The sequence below is a fragment of the Protopterus annectens genome, chromosome 7.part0 (genome assembly GCF_019279795.1).
Source record: "Protopterus annectens isolate FY-2018-M chromosome 7.part0, PAN1.0, whole genome shotgun sequence".
Lineage (NCBI taxonomy): Eukaryota > Metazoa > Chordata > Ceratodontiformes > Protopteridae > Protopterus > Protopterus annectens.
This window is the reverse complement of record NC_056739.1, coordinates 1,370,690,720-1,370,713,647: the sequence shown is the minus strand read 5'-3', so window position 1 is coordinate 1,370,713,647 and position 22,928 is coordinate 1,370,690,720. Positions and strand designations below refer to the sequence as shown.

General features: G+C 40.4%; 1 protein-coding gene across 1 annotated transcript in view; it reads left to right on the top strand.

Annotated features, from left to right (window-relative positions):
- Window positions 1-22,928, top strand: part of LOC122807051 (E3 ubiquitin-protein ligase PDZRN3-like) — a 439,175-nt gene that overhangs the window by 172,502 nt on the left and 243,745 nt on the right. The window contains exon 3 of the mRNA XM_044077973.1: window positions 8,746-8,833. Within this exon, the coding sequence (XP_043933908.1) occupies window positions 8,746-8,833 (88 nt within the window). The remainder of the gene's footprint in view (window positions 1-8,745; window positions 8,834-22,928) is intronic.

The window sequence follows — 22,928 nt, the reverse complement described above, 5'->3', positions numbered from 1 at the left end:
GCAAAAGCAGGTAAAATGTATTTAAAACACCATGTTTATAAGTCATAATAATGTTCAGTATAATGCATTCAGTCAGCAACTGTTAAATCATTTAACCAGATGCTGTATTTGTAAAGTTATGCCATTACAGGCAGCAACAGGTGGGTTATGTGGCTAATTAAATGTTTTGATGCAAATGATTTCCTTTTCTTAAAGAATATTTAAGTTGAATGCAGTGCTTTTCTTATGAAAAGGTAAAACCTGTTTCTGTGGAAGATTTGTCTCAAGTTATGCCCATCGGTGTTTAGAACACGAAGAGACAAGTATTACGTAAAAGTTAATATAGCAATAACCCACGCCTGTGTGTGGGTAATGCTGGATTTACCCACGGTTGGTGTGGTTTAGTCACAAGGGTGAAGCCCGAGTGACCAAACAAAGACAACCGTGGGTAAATCCAGCATTACCCACACCCAGAAGTGGGTTATTGCTATTATACAATGACATTATTTAAGAAAAAAATAATTACTTTTCTTAAATAATGGCATTGTATAGTGCCTCCTTGCTGCCCTTCCGCAGCTGTCTGGTATTCTGCGGCAGTTCTGATGTACTGCGCTTGTGTATGCTTACACAGTACATCAGAGCTGTGGGTGGAAGCAACTGAGAAAGCAAGATCTCTGTTGCTTTTTACAAACTGTTTTGCTATGTTAAAGGAGTTTAACATAGCGAGACAGCTTTAAAAAAAGGCAACGGAGAAAGCAAGATCTCAGTTGCTTTTTTACAAAATGTCTCGCTATGTTAAAGGAGTTTAACATAGTGAGACAGCTTTAAAAAAATAAATGGAGAATCTCCGTTGCTTTTTTTTAAAACTGTCTCGCTATGTTAAACCCATTTAACATAGCGAGACAGTTTTAAAAAAAGCAACGGAGAAAGGAAGATCTCCGTTACTTTTTGTAAAGCTGTTTCACTGTGTTAAACTCCTTTAACATAGTGAGACAGTGTGTAAAAAGCAACGGAGATCTTGCGTTCTCCGTTGCTGTAAAAAAAGACTTATACTAATGGAAAACGTCCGAGCGACCAGGCCTTTTTCCATTAGTATAAGTCTGATTTACAACGTGCACACTGACCAATCAGCGTGCACGTTTTAGAATATTAATGGGGGGGGGTCATTGTATAATTAAGCAATAACCCACATCTGGGTGTGGGTAATGCTGGATTTACCCATGGTTGGTGTGGTTTGGTCACGAGGGCGAAACAAAGACAAACGTGGATAAATCCGGCATTGCCCACACCCAGACATGGGTTATTGCTATTATACAATGACATTATTTAAGAATAAAATACTTACTTTTCTTAAATAATGTCTTTGTATAATGCCTCCATGCTGCCCTTCCGTGGTTTTCCGCTATCCTGGGCTTTTTCTAGATGTACTGTGCATGCGTATGGGACTTGTATTCCCATGCTTAAGCAGTACATCAGAGCTGTGCAGAGGAAGCAACGGAGAAAGGAAGACCTTGTTCGTTGATTTTTTTTTTTTTAATTCAAAGTTTTAAAAAAAGTAAAAAAAAAAATTGGGAGACGTTTTACTTTCAGGAAAGCCGGGGCAGACAAAATAAAAAGGATAATCAAGTTTGTTTATTTAATTTTGCAGAACTTACTGATTATCCTTTTATTTGTGTCTGTGCTGTCTCCCTCATTTGCTTTAAGCCTCCCGGTTTCTTTTCTTTTTATTAAAAAAAAATGAAAACAAAAAAATTACCTTTTCCCATTGGTACAGTCTCCGATTTACAATGGGCATGCTGGTTGGGCTGACCAATCAGTGTACTTGTTTTTTAATACTAATTGCCAGTCATTGTATAATAAAAGTTAGGTCACTCAGGGTTAGTATGTATAATTACCAGGGGATGTGGGGGTGCAGCCCCCCCCCACACACACACACACACATACACACACATGAAGGTGTACCAGGGGAACTTTTACTGTTTTGACTTTCAATCTTTTGAGATTGATCATCAGCCATTCAAGATTTGTGCACTTCGATGTTTAGAAGTACATCTATATCTATCTCTCTCTTTATATATATATATATATATATATATATATATATATATAGGTTCATAGGTCTGTAATAAATGTTTAAAATGCTTAGCTACTAATGTGACCATTTATTTACTACCCTTGTAATTAAAGCCATGTGATAGCATAATGGCTTTAAGATGAGGCATGAAAATCATTAAGTGGGAAATCCTGGAGAGCAGGTTCATTTATATGCTTAAAGTACAAACATTACCGGCATAATGGTCAGTTCCTTCATACGAGGAAGTACGCTAATGAGAAGCATGGTTATACATCCTATACAAGATTTTTGTGAGTTGACATGTTAAGGTATGACTTTCTTATACTTTTCAGCAAGCCTAACCTATTTGTTAAATGATTAGTTTGTTACAAGGGAAGATGGAAGAGGCAAGCTGTTGAGTTGTGCTCCAGCAGAAGTGGAATTGGATGTTTTATTCAGTAGATTCCTTCTTTTTCCAAATGTTTGCAGTTTAAATAGTGAGCATGCCTTTCCCCACATTTCTTTATGATCTCATAGTTAGCGTATTTAGAGATGAGGAAGTATGTGGGGTACAAAGTATGGGGTATGTGGGGTGCAGTGGGGATCATGTTTCTCAGTAAAAATGACAGTTGCTTTCCCTTTTTGTCACTTCATTCAGTAATATGGCTCATACACTTTTCCTTCCCCTGCCAGAATAAGTGCATCTGAAAATCATAGCCAAAATGTAGACTGCATGTTTCACGCACACACACACACACACACACACACACACACACACACACACACACGTGTGTGTGTAAATATATATAGATAGATAGATATATACGTGTGTGTGTGTGTGTGTGTGTGTGTGTGTGTGTGTGTGTGTGTGTGTACATATAGATCTGGAAACGCTCCATATAAACTGAACATTTGTAATCTCAAACATGTTTAAGACCAGTAGAAGTGATTGAAACTCATTTGATCACTTCTGCCAGTGTTAAGTCCGTGCAAGATTCTGCACATTGGGGATTGGGGAAATTGCCCTTTCCCCACTGTAGAGCAATCTCAGGGTTAGTATGTATAATTACCAGGGAATGTGGGGGTGCAGCCCCCCCCCCCCCCACACACACACACACACACACACACACATGAAGGTGTACCAGGGGTTTTGACTTTCAATCTTTTGAGATTGATCATCAGCCATTCAAGATTTGTGCACATTGATGTTTAGAAGTACATCTATATCTATATCTCTCTCTCTGTCTCTCTCTTTATATATATATATATATATATATATATATAGGTTCATAGGTTCATACAAGGCTATCTGCCCTAGGGCATTTATAAGCCTAGCCAGAGTGTGTTTGGCTTTCGCCACCCATTTTAAATGAATTTTGCTATGCCCTTTTTCGAGGTTAGTATACTGTGCCTCTGTCTAACAGTGACACAGAAGTGATACCCGGGGTAAACCTATGATCTCCCATCCACTCATCAAGATTCCTCTTGAAGAGAGTCAATGAGGGACTCTGCCTAACCTGGACTGGGATTTTATTCCAGAGTGAAGGGAGCCTCTGGGTTATGAATCTGTCCCTCCAGCATGTCCTATTTATTTCAGTGCTGAGGTTCAAGTCTCTCGAGTGCGTAGCTCGATGGGATTTGGATTTTCTGAGGTGCAGCATGTCCATTAATTCGGGTTGTACATGGCTTTATACGTCAGGCACAGATCGCCTCTGAGCAGGCAGTATGCCACTGAGTAGAGCTGGAGTTTCTTTAACCGGGCAGCATATGGCATCTGTTTGAGCCCTTTGATCCTCTTGGTGAGGTACTTTTGGGGTCTTTCCAGTTGCTGCAGGTGTCTGTTAAGGTACATCCCAAAAGGGGCATTGTACTCAATTATGGGCCTGATGAGGGATGAGTAAAGAGGCACGATGACCTCCCCTGATCTAGATGTGAATCCCTTCATGATTAGGTGGGCTATATAAAATGTTTTTCTAACCACTTTGGCCATGTGGTTGTCAAATGAGAGATTGCTATCAACTTGGGTCCCCAGGTCCCTAATTACTTCTTCCAGATTAATGGATTACCACCTATGTGGTAATTTGTGGGCACTTTATTTTTGCCAAAGGGGATGACTATACACTTTTTGGCGTTTAGCTTGAGGCCATGGCTCTGGCACCAGTTGTCTGTTTCTATGAGGCCCTTTTGGAGGATGCTTGTGTCGGCTGGAGAGTCGATTATGGCACCCAGTTTGCAGTCATCTGTGAACTTGGTCAGCCGCAGTCCTTCTGTGTTAGCCTGTACCTCCGATAAATATATACCGAACAAGAGAGGTCCAAGGACTGAGCCTTGTGGGACGCCACTTGTGACTGGTTTGGAGTCTGACATGGCTCCAGCAATTCTAACCATGTGGGTTCTGTCCTTGAGCCATTTTGCAACCCATCTAGTGACATAGGGGTTTATATTTAAGCTGGTGAGCTTATCTATAATGCCCGAGTGGGGTATTGTATCGAAGGCTTTTGCAAGGTCCAGGTAGGCTGTGTGGACCACATTCCCCTCGTCAATGGCCTTGGTGACTGTTTCAAAGAAATCGACCAGGTTTAAGAGGCAGGATCTGCCCTTAACAAAGCCGAACTGGGTAGGATCCAGTGTCTGTAGGTCCCCAATATCTTTATTTATGAGGTCCATGATGATCCTTTCCATAGCTTTGCAGACCAGGCTAGTCAGGCTTATGGGGCGATAGTTTCCAGGCTCCATTGAGGCACCACCTTTGTGGAGAGGGACCACTGTTGCTGTATGCCACTCTTTGGGTACATATCCTGTAGTAAGGCTGAGATTGAACAGTAGTTCTATGTTTGGGTTTAGTTCTTCTTGGAGTTCATGTAGGACGCAGCCCGGGACACCGTCTGGTCCCATTGATGCTGTGTTTTTTGCTTTGGAGAGGGCGGCTCCTACCTGAGCATCTGAGATGTCAGGGGGGCAGCACTCTGCTGGGATTGATATTTGCCCTTTTGGTGGGGAAGGGGGGGAGAAGTTTGCGCTGAACCTGTCAGCTAGGATGTTGGCAATGTCTGTGGGTTTGGTGTATTTTTTGTCATTTTGGACTAATTCTGAGCATATCTGGGAATTCCCACCCAGGTTCCTAACATAACTAAAGAAAGCCTTGTGATTATCCTTAGTGTCCTGTGCAATTTTTCTCTCGAAGCTGGCCTTAGACGATTTTATGAGTTCCCGTAGTTTTTTGCTAATACTGATCAGAGATGCCTTCCCTTTTTGGGATTTTGCTCTATCATGTAGTAGCGTCCTCCTTCTATTGTATAGTTTGTTTATGGCTGGGGTCCACCAGACAGGACGCCTAACTTTGGAGGATTGGGTCTTGGTTTTATTTAGGATTGCATGATCCCTGCATTGCTGAAGGTGTTCATAGAATGCGTTTATAAAGGATTCTGCGGTCTGGGCCGTATTTTCCACAGGACCAGGGGCTTTGAAGGATTCCACCTCGGTTTTGAGGAGTGTGAAATTTGCTTTAGAGAAGCTTTTCACTGTGGTTTTCTGGGCAGGGGCTGGGGTCGGGATGTGAATATCTAGTGAGATTAGTTTATGGTCTGATCTTACCAGTGAGGGATACACTTCTGGTCTGGAGCATAGAGTCCCCATGTTGGTGATGATCAGGTCCAGTATGTTTTCCCCTCTTGTGGGAGTGGCAACAAGTTGGAACACCCTAGCCCAAAGGTTCCTAGAATTTATAAACTCAAATGCTATAGGAACCTTTGGGCTAGGGTGTTGGAGCTAGAGTAATGCTCCCAATCTATGTTAGGGTAGTGTAAGTCACCCAGTGTAATGGTGTTTGGAGAGACCTTCATATTTTCCAGTGTTCTCAGGAAGGCCGAGTGGTGTTCCTGGGTTTGGGAGGGTGGTCTGTAGCAGGCTATAAACTGGAAGGCAGTTTTACCCACTGTTAGTTGCACATGGATAGTCTCTGATGCTTCGTGCTGTGCCACCAACCTGGAGGTGTGGGTATCTTTGATGAATATTGATACTCCCCCTCCTTTTGTGGTTCGGTCCAAGTTTTGGGGCCGAAAAACATGGTATGAGGTATAACCCGGTAGTGCTGGGGTGCTCTCGGGAGCCTTGAACCAGGTTTCTGTTACTGCACAGATATTGATGTTCTCCATGCTAAGGAGAGTTTTGAGTGCATGCATCCTGAGGTTTAGACTTCTGGCGTTGAGTAGCATTACTCTTAGTTTCTTATCCCTTGTGATACCTATGGAGGTGGGTTTGTTTTTTGAGCCTTGCCTAAAAAAGGCACTATGGGGGTGGCAAGAGCCTTTGCCAATATCCAAAAGCCCAGGGGTGACAGGTGCAAGCCGTCCCTAGCGAAGCATCGTGGCTTGTCGAGCATATCATCCCAGGCAGACAGACATTGGATCCCCTTTGAATGACACCAATACTTAAGCCAATTGTTGAAATTGATCATCTTGTCTTCATATTGTGGCATCATTCTTGGTGAGGGTAAGATGCTACTCAAGGTCAGGGTCATACCGGCCTGGGCTACATGCTCAGAGAGCTCCTCTATGTCTCTTTTCATGTAGTCCAGGGAGGCACATCTCAGGTTATTCACACCAGCATGGACAATGACTGTGTCATATTTGTACTTGCCTTGGAGTGACCTGAGTGCTTGTGTTATGTGGCGGATCCTAGCGCCCGACAGGCAGCTCACCGTGACCTTCTCCTTGTTCAGCCTGGTGAGCAGGACGTCAGTGTGCCTGACGATAGAGTCACCTATTACAAGTGTATCAGGTGCGTTGTTTAGCCTTAAGGGCTGTGACTGTTCAGCACACTGGCTTTGTGAGCTATGTGTTGCACGTGTTTTGTTTTGGGGTAGCGGTTGCTTGGGTGTCTGCTTTGGAGGTCTCTGCTGCTTAGGCAGATTTTTTTTAGAGCCTCCAAGTATGTTTTTGTGTGTTTATGTGTTTGGTTTGCTGTCGTGGTAGGTCTGTGTGAGACTGGAATTGTAGTGAGTGTGGTTTCCTTCTCCTCCTGACTGGTTACGCCAGTACTGAGTTGAGAGAGCATAGCCTCCAGTTTGGCTATATGGTTGCATCTCTCACATGTGTTGGAATTTGTTGGGAGGAGGAGAGGGTCATCTGTGTACATGAGGCAGTTGTAACATTGCCTCAAGATTCCCAGATTCACCAGCTGGACCGGAGAGGAGATTGACAACTGACCTTTGGACATGCTAGAATAGTATTGGGAATTCCTTTATAATTGAAAAAAGGGCCAATGGGTAACAAAGTACTCAAGGGGAGTTTGTAAGGGTGTAGTGCTTTTAATTTTTTAGTGCTGACTTATATAATTGCTTTAGTGAGCAAGTGCCAGGCTTTAGAGTGGGAATAGGGTGTTTATTATGAGAACTAGATCAGTTCTAAGGGAAAAAGTGAAGAGCAGACTTTGTGGAGCCGAGAATGGTTTAAACCCAATTAAGCGGCGCTGCCCGATGCTGTGCTATGCGCAAAATCGTGCAAAGCCGCGCTAAAGCGGGTTTTATACACAGGGACTTCAAAGAGCTAGAAATTGGCCCAAAACGGCCAATAGACTACCAGATTCTTGTGCTGGGAACACTCCTCCAGGGTTAGATAGGCTGCTCCAAGCTCCCCACTGCCACTGATGAACAAAGAAGCCTCCCTTTATCCAAGAAAGGAAATGGGCAACACAGGAACTTTCCAAAAGTCCAGAATACAGCAAAGCCTGTATTTGGACTACTCTAGGTCAGGAAAGATGGGAAACAAGGATAATTTTTTTTTTCTTTTTTGCAACAAACAGCAGCAAAATGCAATAAATATGTAACACAGGATAGCGCACTTGAGTGTGTAGCCTCAACAGGTAAATGCAACAAACAGGACAAACTTTAAAAGTGCAGGTGCAAAAACAACTTTAAACAGTTTAAAACAGTTCAAGAAGCAGAAATACTTCCAGTTTAGCTAGATCGGACAGTCATGTATAGATAGATATTTTCTCTTTTTGCTGTGACTGGTATACACACATGAGGCAATAAACACAGAAAATGGGAGATTCTGTGTATGGCTACTCTGCTGTATGCATCAGAGGTCATTGCGACAGCCAACCCCTGGTGTGAAACATAATTTGGAAATGTAGGTACTCTCCTGTCTAGACTGTAGTAGTTTAGTTGCCATGTAGGTGTCATACCTATTTGTTTTAAAGAAATCAGTGTAGTAAGTGTCCCTATAAAATTAAAATAGAACATATATGTTCTGATTAACTTAGCTACACTTAACATTGATTTGTTAATTTATTTCCTGAATAACTTATTTTACGTGTATGAACTTGCATCTTTAAGGACTGTACTAGAAAAATACAAGAAGTACTGCTAAATATTTTGTTTACTTGGAATTATCCAGCTACTTTGTAATAGTTAACATGTTAAATGCAGACTGTTATAGAATTTATGCTGTCCATATTCTGTGAGTGTGGATACTGCATCCTGGACTTAAGCTGTGGTGCAACAAGAGCTCTTCAAAATATAATCACCAAGTTTATATTATGGCACAGGTATTTCATTACAGTACGAAGGGCAAAACACTGCAGAATGTGCAGTATTCATTTAACAGAATTTATTGGAGTAAAATATAGTCTCACTGTAAATATTATTTCATCTCTGCTTTTCTGTAAAAATGTCTTCACTAACTCCTGTGTATCCCTCTATGTCTTTTCAGTCATCCATCAGCCCATGAGTTTTATGACCCAAATGACTACCTTCCTGGTGTTTCTCAAGAAATTGACAGAGAGGAGTTGGAATATGAGGTACAGTGCTTGCATTATTTGTAAAGAAAATTTATTTTAATTGGATGGATAACAACCCTGAGACATTTCATCACTCAGGTTGTTTATTAAGATGCACAAGATAGAATTCAAATTCTTGATTGCATTATTTCAGATTAACTTATTTGTAGTGTGGTTGCATGCTATGACGATAATAATATTTCCTTTTTTTGTGTAGAGAAATAATTTTTTTCTGCATCTACCAGATTAAAAGGTTAATGATCAATTACATATAAAAACACTGCTTAAATGATTTTCTAAATATAGCAGTGTGCTTTATTTATACACATTTGTTCCTTTATGAATCTTTAGAGTTCACTTTATTTCAGCAAACATACTTAAGCAGAATTGAAAGCTTGGTTTCTTCAACAAAATACTTTATGAAGCACTTTTCTATGTATGAAGACACATCTTAACACCTGTTAAAATAGTAAACATTTACCAATGTTTAGCATTTGTTCTTTTGAATGTAGGGGTTATAATTAGAGCATATCATAAACAGTGGGAGAAATGAAAATGAGAAGCAGAAATATAAGGCAGACATAAAAGTATACAGTGTGTGTGTGTGTGTGTGTGTGTGTGTGTGTGTGTGTGTGTGTGCGTGCGTGCGTGTGTGTGTGTGTGTGTGTGTGTGTGTGTGTGTGTGTGTGTGTTTGCATATAAAAATATGTGTTGTATGTAGGAAAAAATATCAATTTTGTTTCTTATAAAAGGAAATATAGGAAGCACATTTTGACTTTTATTCCATGTTCATAAGAACCCATAACTGGTTTGCTCATGCTCTCTCTGGTAGAACCCTACTTCCCTGACCTAATGTTTTATGCAAAATATATAATCAATCTGTATAGATGTGAGCAATGTATTGGTATCCTCTAGAGCACAAAACAGAGTTAAAAGGAAACTGGTCAACAACTGAACTAATACAGCATATTCACCATAGGACAGGGGAGTCACTGTTTTAAACAGTTTGAGAGAAACAATACACAGGTCTTAGTGGTAGACTGCCACAAAAGCCAACTCCTCACTGTGGCTGTGAAAGTAGAAAGCTGAGCATTCTAGTGTACTCCCTATCTGTCCTTGATGTCAACTAACAAAGTGTATGTGTGGCAGGTTGGGTAGTGGTGCACACAGCACAATACATTAGTAAACATGAACATATATATAACAGGTATGCTAGGAACCCCTGACCTGGTTCACCTATACGCATGCCGTGCAAGTGCCACAGACCTCACAGCTGAACAGGGAATTGAACATTATGGCAGGATGTCAGTGGCAGCAACAATTATGTACTTGGTGTGGTACTCACTGGAGGGTTTATGGATGAGGAAACAGCACCACAGATGTTACAAGGGACATAGAGCCCTAGATGTGCAGGTGCTCTCCAAGCAGGACAGAGAGAAAGCTAGCAGCTGTAATATCAACACACACACACACACACACACACACACGCACACACTGTGACCCAAGGCAGGTGTGCAGCATGTTGTGATACAGCAGGAGCCTCAAATATGGAAGCTAAATGACCATCCACATGTGCAAGCACAACAGGCCAGAATACTTGGGACTATGCACTAGGCATAGGCAGTGCAATGTACTCCCCTGCGTGACTGGTCAGAGGGGTAAATCCTAAATGTAGAGGGCTACTTGTACCACCTTTAGTATTCTACAGAGAAGCACAAGTTCTGAGCGTGCATTCTCAGGAGTATAGTCTACAAAAAGCAGCTACTGAAGTCCATACCTTACCAGCATGAACCAGCTGCATCAGCTGCAACAGTGGCCGCATCTAAGGGTATGATAAAGAAGATAATAGTGTCAGCAACTGAGGCACCCACCCATATTATCCAAGAAGTGTTAATTAAGATGGAGGTAGAAGTGATGGAAGACATACCTTGTCATAGTATTCTGCATTGCGTAGTTACCCACACACAGAAGAGGGGAAAGATGTCCAGCACGGCATACTGCTATTACCACGGCCATGAACCTAGAAAGTCTGACCTACTCCTGTCTGGTAGGACTTTCCCCATTTGTGATATTGCATGGTAGCAGGTGTGCACTCTTTAAGGCACTATTAGTACTATGTTCAGTTAGAGGAACATTCCCTTTGCTATTGCACAACAGACAAAAAAGATGTAGAGCATAATGCATAACCTGTTGAAAGTAGCCAGACTAGAGAAGAAACACATACTTGCTCTACCCTACATCCTTATGGCCTTTAAGAAGGTGACCATGTGTGCTAGCCAGAGGGTGTTCCTAAAGGCCATTAAAAATGAATGCCATGTTCACTTTGGCCAGATCACCTGACAAACCTAAAACATAAGTGGATGTAGATTTCACCAGATAAAGCAGTCAGACTGTACAGTAAATTGGAACTACCTGCTAAAACAGTTGTAAAGGAAGGATGAGCTCACAACAGTATTCTTCTGCCAGTGGCATAATTGTTATTCACATCTTCTGTAGCCATAATATGTAGTACTTTTCCTGGTAAGGAAGCTATCTGCAAGTGCACCATTAAGTTTCAGACAATAATACCTTGATAAAATCTTCTTTTTTTTTCAGAAATGAAATCTAGGGGTTAGTGAACTCTGCTGTACTCAAGCTGTACATATATTAATTAAGAAAAAAATTAGTAAGATGAAAGGAAGAAAATTTGTATTTAGAACACATTTGCTGCAGTGGGTATTTATTACAGGGGAAAATGAGGCATCTCTGTTTCTTCACTGTGTACACCTTTGCATTGTTTAGTAAAGTCTAAACTTCCTTGGAAGATGTTGTACTAAAAGTGCATGATGATGCCTTATTTCTACAATACTTTGGTGGGACTCCCACTTCTACTACCAGAAAAAAATGTATGTACCTAAGAAAGAAAGAAAGAGCTGTCTGAAATTCAAACTGGAGCCAGAAATTCGTGTCTGGTACCCACACACATGCACTCATATATTTAGAGAGAGAGAGAGAGAGACCATAATTAAGTCAGTCACTACTTTGCCTGCTAGAGAGTCAGATACTGGATTTTCTTGTGAATATTTACACAGGTGGGCAGAGCTCAGTTGTACTATACTGTCTGTAAGGACTCTGTGAAATTCTGGTTTTGAGCTTGAAAACTGGAGGCTTCAATAAATAAATTTAAGTTCAAATTTAGCAGATAAATAGCATTGGTTGAGTGTAACCTGTCTGTTTAAAAACTTTATTTTAACTTCCTTGTGCAATAATGTTTCTGTTTGCATATTTACACTTCAAGTATAATGCTGTATTTTCTTTATTCCAGGTCTTACTACTGATCTTCAAATGTTTGTGGCTGATGTATTTGTTGTTAGTTTAAGGCCATGCATGTTACACAGGTGTGCAGCTAACTGAGGATATCAGCCCTTCAAAGTGTTACTGCTCAATTTATAGCTGCTAGTCAGACATTTAAAGGTTAGCCCATTTTATCCGTAAACAGTAGTCTGTGGTTTTAGCTTCCAAAAAAGTCTGACTGACAGCACTATTATTGTAAAATCAGAGAGAGTGTGTTGTACAACCCTTTTTGGAAAATATTGTGTGTGTGTATGTGTGTGTATGTATGTGTGTGTGTGTGTGTGTGTGTGTGTGTGTGTGTGTGTGTGTGTGTGTGTGTGTGTGTGTGTGCAAACTTATTTTAAAGAAGTTTAAATTATTGGTGGTAAGATTCCACTGGAAGACTTTGGACTCAGACTAAGGTGGATGAAATCGTAAGAAGACGGATTATAACTCAAATCTGCAGCTGGACAATGTAAAGCTCCTTTAGGTATGGCAGGTATTGCTATTGCCTGAGGCAGTGGAGCACATTATAATACACCCTTAAGGACAAGCACTCCATGGCACATTATATGACTTACAGTGATGTGGGTTGAGAGATTATAACTCATCTCATATTTTTGTGATTCATGTGAAATCATCAAAGGCAGTTTAGGCAAGTGTAAAATCACTGAAAATGTTCACTGAAACTGCTTTCATTGAAAATTTGGAGGAAAGATTTTCTTGCAGGGAGACAAGCCCCCTACTCCCTTCCCCCTTTGGGCAGTGTGGATTTGAATGCTGTCTGGCCATCTTCTATAGCAACACCATGAACAACCACCACCATCCTTGAAGTTTACTGGGCAAGCAGGAAACAAAGTGGATTACCAACTTTTTCTTCCATGTCACACACACACACACACACACACACACACACACACACACACACACACACACACACACACACACACACACACACACTGCACACATACTTAAAGTCAATTTAGAGTCAGCAATTCACCTACTTGCATGTCTTTTTGGATGATGGCAGTGGAATTCAAACCTTATTTACTTATTCATTCATTCATTTAATTTTCTTTACCAGGGTAGAACACTTATCCAATATGACCATTTACAGGCTCAGCCTGGGTTACTTGTATAGTAACAAAAGTAAGGTAGGATTAAAGGTATGACAATTAAGGTATAACTAAATTATACAGTATAGTGACATAACCTAGATGTTTGTTCATCACACTTTTGGTTGCAGTGATGTGACTCAAACCCCGTACTGCTGCCCAGTCATTTCAAAAATGTTAAGGAGATGTTGTATTAATCTACTCCAACCTTCTCATTATAAATCCTTTCCCAAGTCCTATTCCTCAATTTGCTAATGCAGAACTAGTAGCAGGATTACTAAAAATGAATAATCATAAAAGCCTCTATATCATCACCCTTTATATCCCTCCCGGAAATAATACCTCAATTCTCGAAGACATTCTCTTATGGGCCTCAACTGAAAGTAACCTTGAGACTTACATACTAGGTGACATAAACATAGATTGGAACAAAATTAACAACCCCACACCTTCCCTATCCATCAATCTCTTCAACTTTATCCAAGTAACCCACTCCATCACCAGACCCAATAAAATAAACCCTCCAGGATCCACACTTGACTGGATCCTAGTCTCCCTTCCAAATAAATTCACCAACTCTGGTACCATCCCCAACCACCTCCCAGCCTTCATCCACCGAGCAATCTTCTCCCCCCCTACTCAACATCAATGCATACACACTCATAACCTCAGTAACTTTGACATCAAAACTTTCTCAAATTCCCTCAAACAACTAAATTGCAGTATTCTAAAAACTCTACCACTTGACAATGCCGTCAACTACTTTAACTCCACCTTCCTAAAAGCCCTAAACTCCCTAATGCCTTCAAGAACAAAAAGAATAAAAACCAATACTGCCCCATGGCTAACTAAAGACACCAAACATACTGTGCGTAAAGAGACAAATCCTGGAAACGTTACCAAAAAAACAACCTCCCCGCAACCCTTCTTGAATATACACAGCTTCGTAACCTTGCAAAAAAAAAACAAGTTACAGAGACAAAAAATCCTATTGCATCAAACCCCAGTCCAACTGCACTAAAAACCCCAGGCAGTTCTGGAACTCAATAAACTCACTTCTCAACCCAGGCACTAAAAACAATCCCTGCCCTGACCCTAGTAAGTCTGATCTAGAAATAGCCTGTTTGTACAACTCTTTCTTTATCAACTCAATATCAGAATTAACCAAGACTTTTCCTAACAATAACCCCTCCCCTCTACATTTTCCCCATCTAAGTCAAGCCCCCCACCCCCTAACTCTCACTCTTCCCCCATGTTTGAGCTCTAACCTGTCTCCACCATCTACATAAAAAGAGTTCTCTCCAAACTAAAACTCTGATCCAATGCCCCTGACAATATACCCTCTTTCTTCCTTAAGTCGGCTGCTGATGGGATTGCACTCCCCATTACCATCTTAATCAACAGATACATACAGGAATTCTATGTCCCCAAACTCTGGTGTACAGCCTTTATTCTACCTCTCCATAAAGGAGGGAAAAACACTAATATCGCAAACTTCTGCCCCATAGCTATCCTCTCCCCAATCTCCCAAGATCCTAGAAAAATGCATTCACCTCCAACTTATGCCTTTCCTAACTCAAAACCATCTTCTTACTCCAACCCAACATGGTTTCTGACCTGGCCATAGCACAACAACAGTTCCCATACCCATCTTCTGAGCCATCATTCAAACCTAAATCTCTCCCAAAACATCCTACTCTGGTTCTCAGGTTACATGTCCGACAGATCTCAGGCTGTGAAATGGAGAAAAGGCACCTAACCTTTTCTACTCACCCTACCGGTGTACCTCAGGGATCCATTCTCGGTCCAACAGTGGTGGCTGGTGACTTCAAATCAAAGGAGGGCTGCAGGAGACAGCTGAATGGGTGAGGCCAACAGGAAGGGGTGTAGCCAACTAGACGGGGGGTCTATGCTAAAAACCTGCAAAAACTGGGACTTTAATTAAATATGCTGCCCTGGGTGCCACTGCCAAACCATCATTAGGAGAGTCCAATGAAGACAAAATGAATCGTTGAAGAAAAAAATATTTGAATGCATTGGCTACATGACAGCTTACTTAATATCTAGATGGAAACAAAAAGGTTGCGAGGCATGAAAAAATAAATTACTTTTTAAATACATTACTGGAATGCCAGTCAAAATCAAGTATAAAAAAACAAGCAGCACTCAACTCAAACCACTTCTCCTTGCACTGTAGTTCTAACTGTAATTTATATTCAGCTTTATAAAAGTACCAAGTAACATGCTGAAAGTAGCAATACTTGTAAAAATATTTCTTATCCAAAAAAGACCTGCTGCCTGTCAACAATCTACTTGTTTCATAGAGAAAAAATGGTCAAAGTAAAAAAAATGAACAGTAAACAAGAAACAAGCTCAAGATAAATTGCTTAAAGGGTTACTGCACAGGTTATGGACCACACATGATAGATTGGCATTCTGTTTAGTTTACGGGTAAAGCCTGCAAAGATGACTGCAAGTCTACAACAAATGTAATGCGCTTCAGAAAATACTTTAAATCTGCCCTTTATTACAAATACTGCCAGAGGGAGGTTGGCGTAATGGTTAAGGTGCTTACCTTAGAAACACAAGGTGCAGGGTTTGATTCTCACATGGGGTAATTGGATAGGCTTAACATGGCCCATGAAGGCAGTTAGCCTAGTACTAACCTATGAACCTATGAACCTATATGCATTTCAATACCTAAGGCTTATATTCAATCTAGTTATGTAAATATTCTCTGCATGGCAACAACAAAAAGGCTTTCAATGTTGGTAATTATTTAACAGTATGCTTATTAAAGCTTAACTGCATCTTACAGTCTCAAACAAGCTTACCTGATGGTCATTAAAGCATTGCTACTTAAACACAGAGCAACAGGCACTGCAATGATATGCATTTTCTGAATAAGAAGAAGCATAAATCAACAGTATATAAATATGACAGAAAACCAGAACATTCTGCAAAATCAAGGACAGATGAAAAGCCACTGTAGTACTTGTGTCTACCTTGGATGGGGGGATACTCTGCACACTTACACTGCATAACTGCTTCTTGCCTTGCTTGGACACATCCAGAGTCACTACGTGGGGGAGTGGGGTGCAACAAGTATGCCACAATTTGAAATGTCTCTGGCTGACGGTGATGGCCCTGACACATTTGTCATACCTCTCAGCCTAGCCTCAGAGCAAGAAATCTAGACAAAGCCATAAACAGAAGTGGGACAAATGCCCAAAAAATAAGGACAATTTTTAAATATTGCTCTTATAAACTTAGAAAGTTAATAGAATAGTAGGTCTTGCATTGGTATGAATTTTCTGAAGGGCATGAAAACTGAAACTCAAATGTCTGTCATTATTTTCTAACTTCACTCTTTAATGGTTTGCCACTAATTTGCCAGAAAACCACAATTGTATGAAAAACGGACAAAAAATGTGATGCAAAAATATAAAATAGCCACACAATACAGCTGGGAACCTGTCAAAGAAGGGACACTTTTTTAATATTAGTACTGTTAACTTGAGCAGCTGACAAAATAAGAAAATCTACATGCATTTCTGAAATTAAAAGTAATCTATAACTCTGATCATTACAATTATTTATTAATTGTAAACTCTCCACGTTAATTCCAAATTTTCCATTTTGCGGCGGTATTATTAGGGGGAGAGCAACATTTTGTGCCAAAATCAGGGACAGTTGAGAGGTTTGGATATACCTAATTCAATAAAGTGATTTATTTGCAAGTACCTCTCATCCTCTTAATGCAGGAAAACTGGACAAGGTTAAACATATTGGGGGGACATGTAAACAGTACTAAAAATTGCTCTTGTATAAACTTAGTTGACAGAACAACAGGTCTTGCCTTAGCATGCATTCTTCTGAAGAGTATTAAGTCTGAAACTCAATGTCTATTATTTAGTGACTTCATTCCTAAATGATTTGCCAGAAAACCACAAATTTTATGAGGAACAAACCAAAAATAAGCAAAAATCTATTCATTCTGCAAAAATCTGGACAGTTAAGAGGTATAGTTCAGCCGGGGATGTCTGAGTTTGCCTCCCTTCCCCCCTCACAAAATCATGGTCGAATGGGGCCTCCCCCTTGCAGCTATTCCCATGTCCCATTACGGCTATTTCGCCCCATTCACCATAAATACTGTAAAGTGCATACTGCTTTACTTCTATGATGATTTGGATTTCATTTAAAAGTTTTATTTTACATTTTACAGTACAAACACTAATAGACATCTGCTAAACAAAGCAATGCAGTCTCACAATGAAAATAGACTTAGCATTAAAACTTCTCTGCCCTTGAAACTCACATTCATTGAAACAGCATTGAAACCCACATTCAAAGAAAACACATCTGTCCAGTGGCAGATAAAGATTAACTTTCGGCTGTTTTCAAGTCATACTCCCTTGCACAGGAAACATACATGTGATACACCTTCCTGATTGTATTAAATTATATTCCTTGTATAATACAGTACAGCTGTTAGAGGCCATTTTAAATGTATTGTTTTGAACATTTTTCCAGCAAACAATGAAACAAAATGCATATACCAATAATGACAAAACTGCCCAGTTCAGAACATTTCCATCATAAAAGTCTACTCAAACTTCTACAATCCACCCGTATCAGTAAATATGCACAATCTCTGCAGAAGTAAAAGTCATCTAAATAATTCCACATTAAAGAGATCTGTAACTAATGAAGAGGTTGCTGCTAGCAAACAACGTTATATTTCATTGTTTCATCTACAAATAAAGTTCATGTTGCCATTGAGGAATAAATTGCCTATGTTACATTTAAAAAATGATAAGCTAGTAATGTTGCAGTAGGGAATGGATGGCAAACTGATAACAGGTTCATCGTTACTAGGCATCTCACCTAAGAAGACATTCTCAGGACTGCAGCATCCACTCCCTTTAAAAGTACAGCACAGTACAGTATCAGCAATGCATCTATATACTGTGGGAGTAGAACCCACAGCCTTCTGCATCAAAAGCAAGTACACTACATGTTGTTTTATTAACAATACAAGCAGACTCAGCATAAGCAACATTAAACATCTCTTCAAGCTCTCAGCTCCTTGTAAAATCCACTTGTCACTCAACTGTCTGTATCTCTCAACTTTGAAGCACAAGAAATCTGGAAAAAGCCAAAATTTATTTGTGTGTGGGGGGGGGGGGACAAAAGCCCAAAAACTAGGGACATATTTTAAACATTGCTTGTATAATCTTGGAAAGTTGCTAGAATAAAATGTTGTGTTACCACCATGCATTTTACTGCCAAATCCTGAACCCTGGATCCTGTGCACTAGTCAGAGCAACATACCACTATGCCAATTCAGCAGTTTCTTGAACGACAGCTAGACTGAAACTTAAATGGCTATCATTTAGTGAATTCAGTTCTCACCATAGCTGTCAACCTCTTAGCACAGAATACCTAGACAAAGCCAATAATGGGGGAATACAGCCCCAAAAATAGGGGCAAATTTCAAATATTGATCTCATAAACAGAAAATTGTTAGAATAAAAGGTTTTGTGTTACCATGTACTTTCTGAAGAATATGAAGTCTGATTCAAATGCCTGTCATTATGTAGTGAATTCAAAATCCATAAAGCCACAAATTTCACAAGAACAAACATATGAGGCAAAAATATCACAAGTGGTGGTGGGTAGGGAATTCTAGTTCTTGCCACCTACTCCCAAGGTATAGGGTTTGAGTCCAGCCACCAGGTATATTTAACTGGGGCATTACACACACACACACACACACACACACACACACACACACACACACACACACACCAAAGTTGTGAGACTCGTGTTTCTTTTTTACTTTTATTTTTCTTTTTTCTTTTATTTTCATTTTTACAGCTGGGGGAGCTGCAGTCCTGCAGCCCAATAGCATGAGCCACCCCCTGCGGTCCAATGCTGTTCAATATCTTTATCAATAATTTTCACTCTGCTGTCCCTAATGCCAAAGTCATACAATATGCAGATGACTCAACTCTAGTCTATTCTGCCACTAACTTCACCGAACTGCTAAGACCCAGAACGCCTTCTCAACCACTGAGACCTGGATGCTCCAAATCCACCTTTCTCTTAATGCTAACAAATCTAAAATATTACTATTCCCACCCTCAAAATCCTTCCCTTATGACAAAAGCTCCTTCCAAGTCCAAAGCCAAAACAGACAGCTCCTCCTATTGAAGTTGTTCCCTTTGCCAAATTACTCAGTGTAACTGCAGATGAACACCTAAAGTTCAATACCCACATACAGCAAAATATAAAAAAACATCAAAAACTTGGTATGCTATACAGAAACAATAACTTCCTCTCTCCTTCTGCTAGACAAACACTCACCTCTATTTATCTCCCTCCCTCCCTAATGTACGGTGCTCCCTTACTGACCAATTTATCTTCCTCCATCTCTTCTAAACTTGAAAATTGTTACAACAAAATCTCAGAATTCATTACCAAAGCCAAATACTCCTACAATCATTGTATTGGCCTCCATTCTCTACATAGTTTAGAATTCCCTAATTATCTGGACTACCTCCAACTTACTACAGCTCACAGGCTAATATTCAACCCCATTAAATGCCCTGCACTCACTAACATCCTACCCCTATTCATCCCAAGTAGAACTCTCAAGATCTGAACACCCAAACTTAATTACTGTCCACAAACCTAAGCAACTGACGGGACAACTTCTCCTCTCTTTTTCCTTAGCCAAGAAATGGAATTATCTCCCTGCCTTCCTAAGGACTATGCAGAACACTGACAACTTTAAAATTCAGCTTCACTCCTACCTCTCTTCTAAATGGAAATGTAACTGCATTCTCCCAATCTAGCTGTCGCACCTCTTGTGCATCTAGGCTTTGTAAATGCATGGTTCTTCATCAATGACTGAGAATCCACAATACTTTGTTCTATGTAAATATTGTAAATACGTTTCTCTTTCTCTCTGACATGTATTTGTATTCGAAATCCATATGACATTTTTTCTGTGTAAATTTTGTACATATTATTTCTTTCACTCTGATTTGTATTGTTTATTTGTAACTGTGTTTTACTATACATTTCTGTATCTTCAATTGTATTTTGTACTGTGGAGCTTTTCTCCACAGGTCGAGCCCTGTGGACTTCCCCGGTCATCAAACTGAAAATAAATAAATAAATAAAATAAAAAATTTGGTCCAAATGTCTCTAATCAGCTGTCATAGAATGTAACAGTAGATAGAAAAGTATACCACATTTTTTTTCTTCTTGCAGTGTAACTTACCCTATATTGTACAGCAACTTATAACCTACTCCTATCAAGTATTACCCAACAGAAGAATGCAATGCCTAAGAAAAGCTGCATGCCTTTCTCTAGTATTTGTACTAGCACAAGTAATGCGCCTTAATCAAGTTTATAATAAAATATTTTTCTGTACCAGTACAAATGTGGTTCATTTGAAAAGAGAATCTAAAATGCTTTCTACTTTCTTTTCTTACCATTATTTAATAGTAATATATCATGTTTAACAAAGTACTCTGTTTCATATGTATCACTTAATTGCACATGCCCATTATAATCAGGCATGCATTAACCAATCATGAAGCATAATTTATAATTAAGTACTTCCTTTCCTATGTCTTTATGCCATATTAATAATAGGTTCATAGGTAGGTACTAGGCTATCTGCCCAAGGGCATTTATAAGCCTAGCCAGAATGTGTTGGCTTTCGTCTCCCTTTTAGATTAGTTTCCTGGGCCTCTGTCCAGCAGAGCTGCTGATGTAATAGTGGTGTAAATTTATGATTTCCCATCCACTCGTCAAGATTTCTCTTGAAGAGAGTCAGTGAGGGGCTTTGCCTAACATAGATTGGGATTCTATTCCAGAGCGAGGAAAGTCTCTAGGACAGGAATCTGTCCCTCCAGCATGTCCTATTAATTGTTGTACTGAGGTTTACATCCCTAGAGCATGTGGCTCTAAGAGATTTGGTTTTCTTTAGGTGGAGCATGTCCATTAATTCAGGGTCAGACATGGCCTTATACGTAAGGCAGAGGTCTCCTCTGAGAAGGCGGTAAGCAACCGAGTAAAGCTGGAGTTTCTTTAGCATGGCTGCATAGGGCATCTGCTTGAGGCCCATGATCCTCTTGGTGAGGTACTTCTGGGGTCTTTTCAGCTGTTGCAGGTGTTGAGTAAGGTACGTCCCAAATGGGGCATTGTACTCTATTATGGGCCTGATGAGTGATGAGTAGAGGGGCACAATAACCTCTTTTGATCTAGATGCGAACCCTTTTGTGATTAGGTGGGCTACATAGAAGGATTTTCTAACCACTTTGGCAATGTGATTGTCAAAGGAGAGGTTGCTATCTGCTTAGGTCCCTAAGTCCCTAATTACATCTTCCGAACTTAGTGGACTACCTCCTATGTGGTAGTTTGTGGGCAGTTTGTTCTTACCAAAGGGGATGACTATACACTTTTTGGCATTTAGCTTAAGGCCATGATTCTGACACCGGGTATTCGTCTCCGTGAGACCTTTCTGGAGAATGTCAGTGTCAGCCGTGGAGTTGATTATGGCCCCCAGTTTGTAGTCATCTGCCAACTTGGTTAGCCACAGTCCTCCCGTGCTTGCCTGTACCTCAGAGAAGTATTTACCAAACAGGAGGGGTCCCAGGACTGAGCCCTGTGGGACGCCACTTGTAACCAGTTTGGAGTCGGACATAGCACCCGCAACTCTGACCATGTGAGTTCTATCCATGAGCCAGTTTGCAACCCATCTCGTGACATAGGGGTTAATGTTCAAGCTGGTGAGCTTATCTATAATGCCTGAGTCGAGAATGGTGTCGAAGGCCTTTACGAGGTCCAGGTAGGCTGTGTGGACTACCTTTCCTTCATCTATGGCCTTGGTGACAGTTTCAAAAAAGTCGACCAGGTTTAGGAGGCAGGATCTGCCTTTAACAAAGCCGAATTGGGTAGGGTCCAGTCTCTGGAGGTTGCCAATGTCTCTGTTAATGAGTTCCATGATGATGCACTCCATGGCTTTGCAGACCAAGCTAGTCAGACTTATAGGGCGATAGTTCCCGGGGTCTGTTGTGGCACCACCTTTGTGGAGCGGGATAACTGTTGCTGTATGCCATTCTTTGGGTCCATAGCCTGTGGTGAGGCTGAGTTTGAACAGTGAGTTTAGGTGAGGGGTTAGTTCATTTTGGAGCTCGTGTAAGACGCAGCCTGGGATGCCATCCGGTCCCATTGATGCTGTGTTTTTTGCTTTGGAGAGGGCTGTTTTCACCTGTGTGTCTGCAGCTTTGTAGATTTGTAACGCATAAATACAAAATGCATTCTAGTTTTCTGCTATATGATCAATGAATAACTATCCATGTACTTTTCTTGAGACTTTTTCTTCCATACCATTTGACATATACCACATTTTCAGGTGTAACTTGCTACAACCAGTGTGTATGTTACTTTTCTATCATTGTGCTGGATATATATTTTTTATACAGCTGGACTCTCCAATGTCCTGGCCTCTGCAGTGGTTTCCCTGCATGCTTCCTTTGTATTTTACTTCACCATTTCTTTCAGTGTTTCATAGCAAGAAGTTCAGTTAATGTCCATGTGAGCTTTGATATCCTCCTGTTATTCACTGTCTTTAAGGTACTGTGTCTTTCTTTTTCCCCATATTCACCCT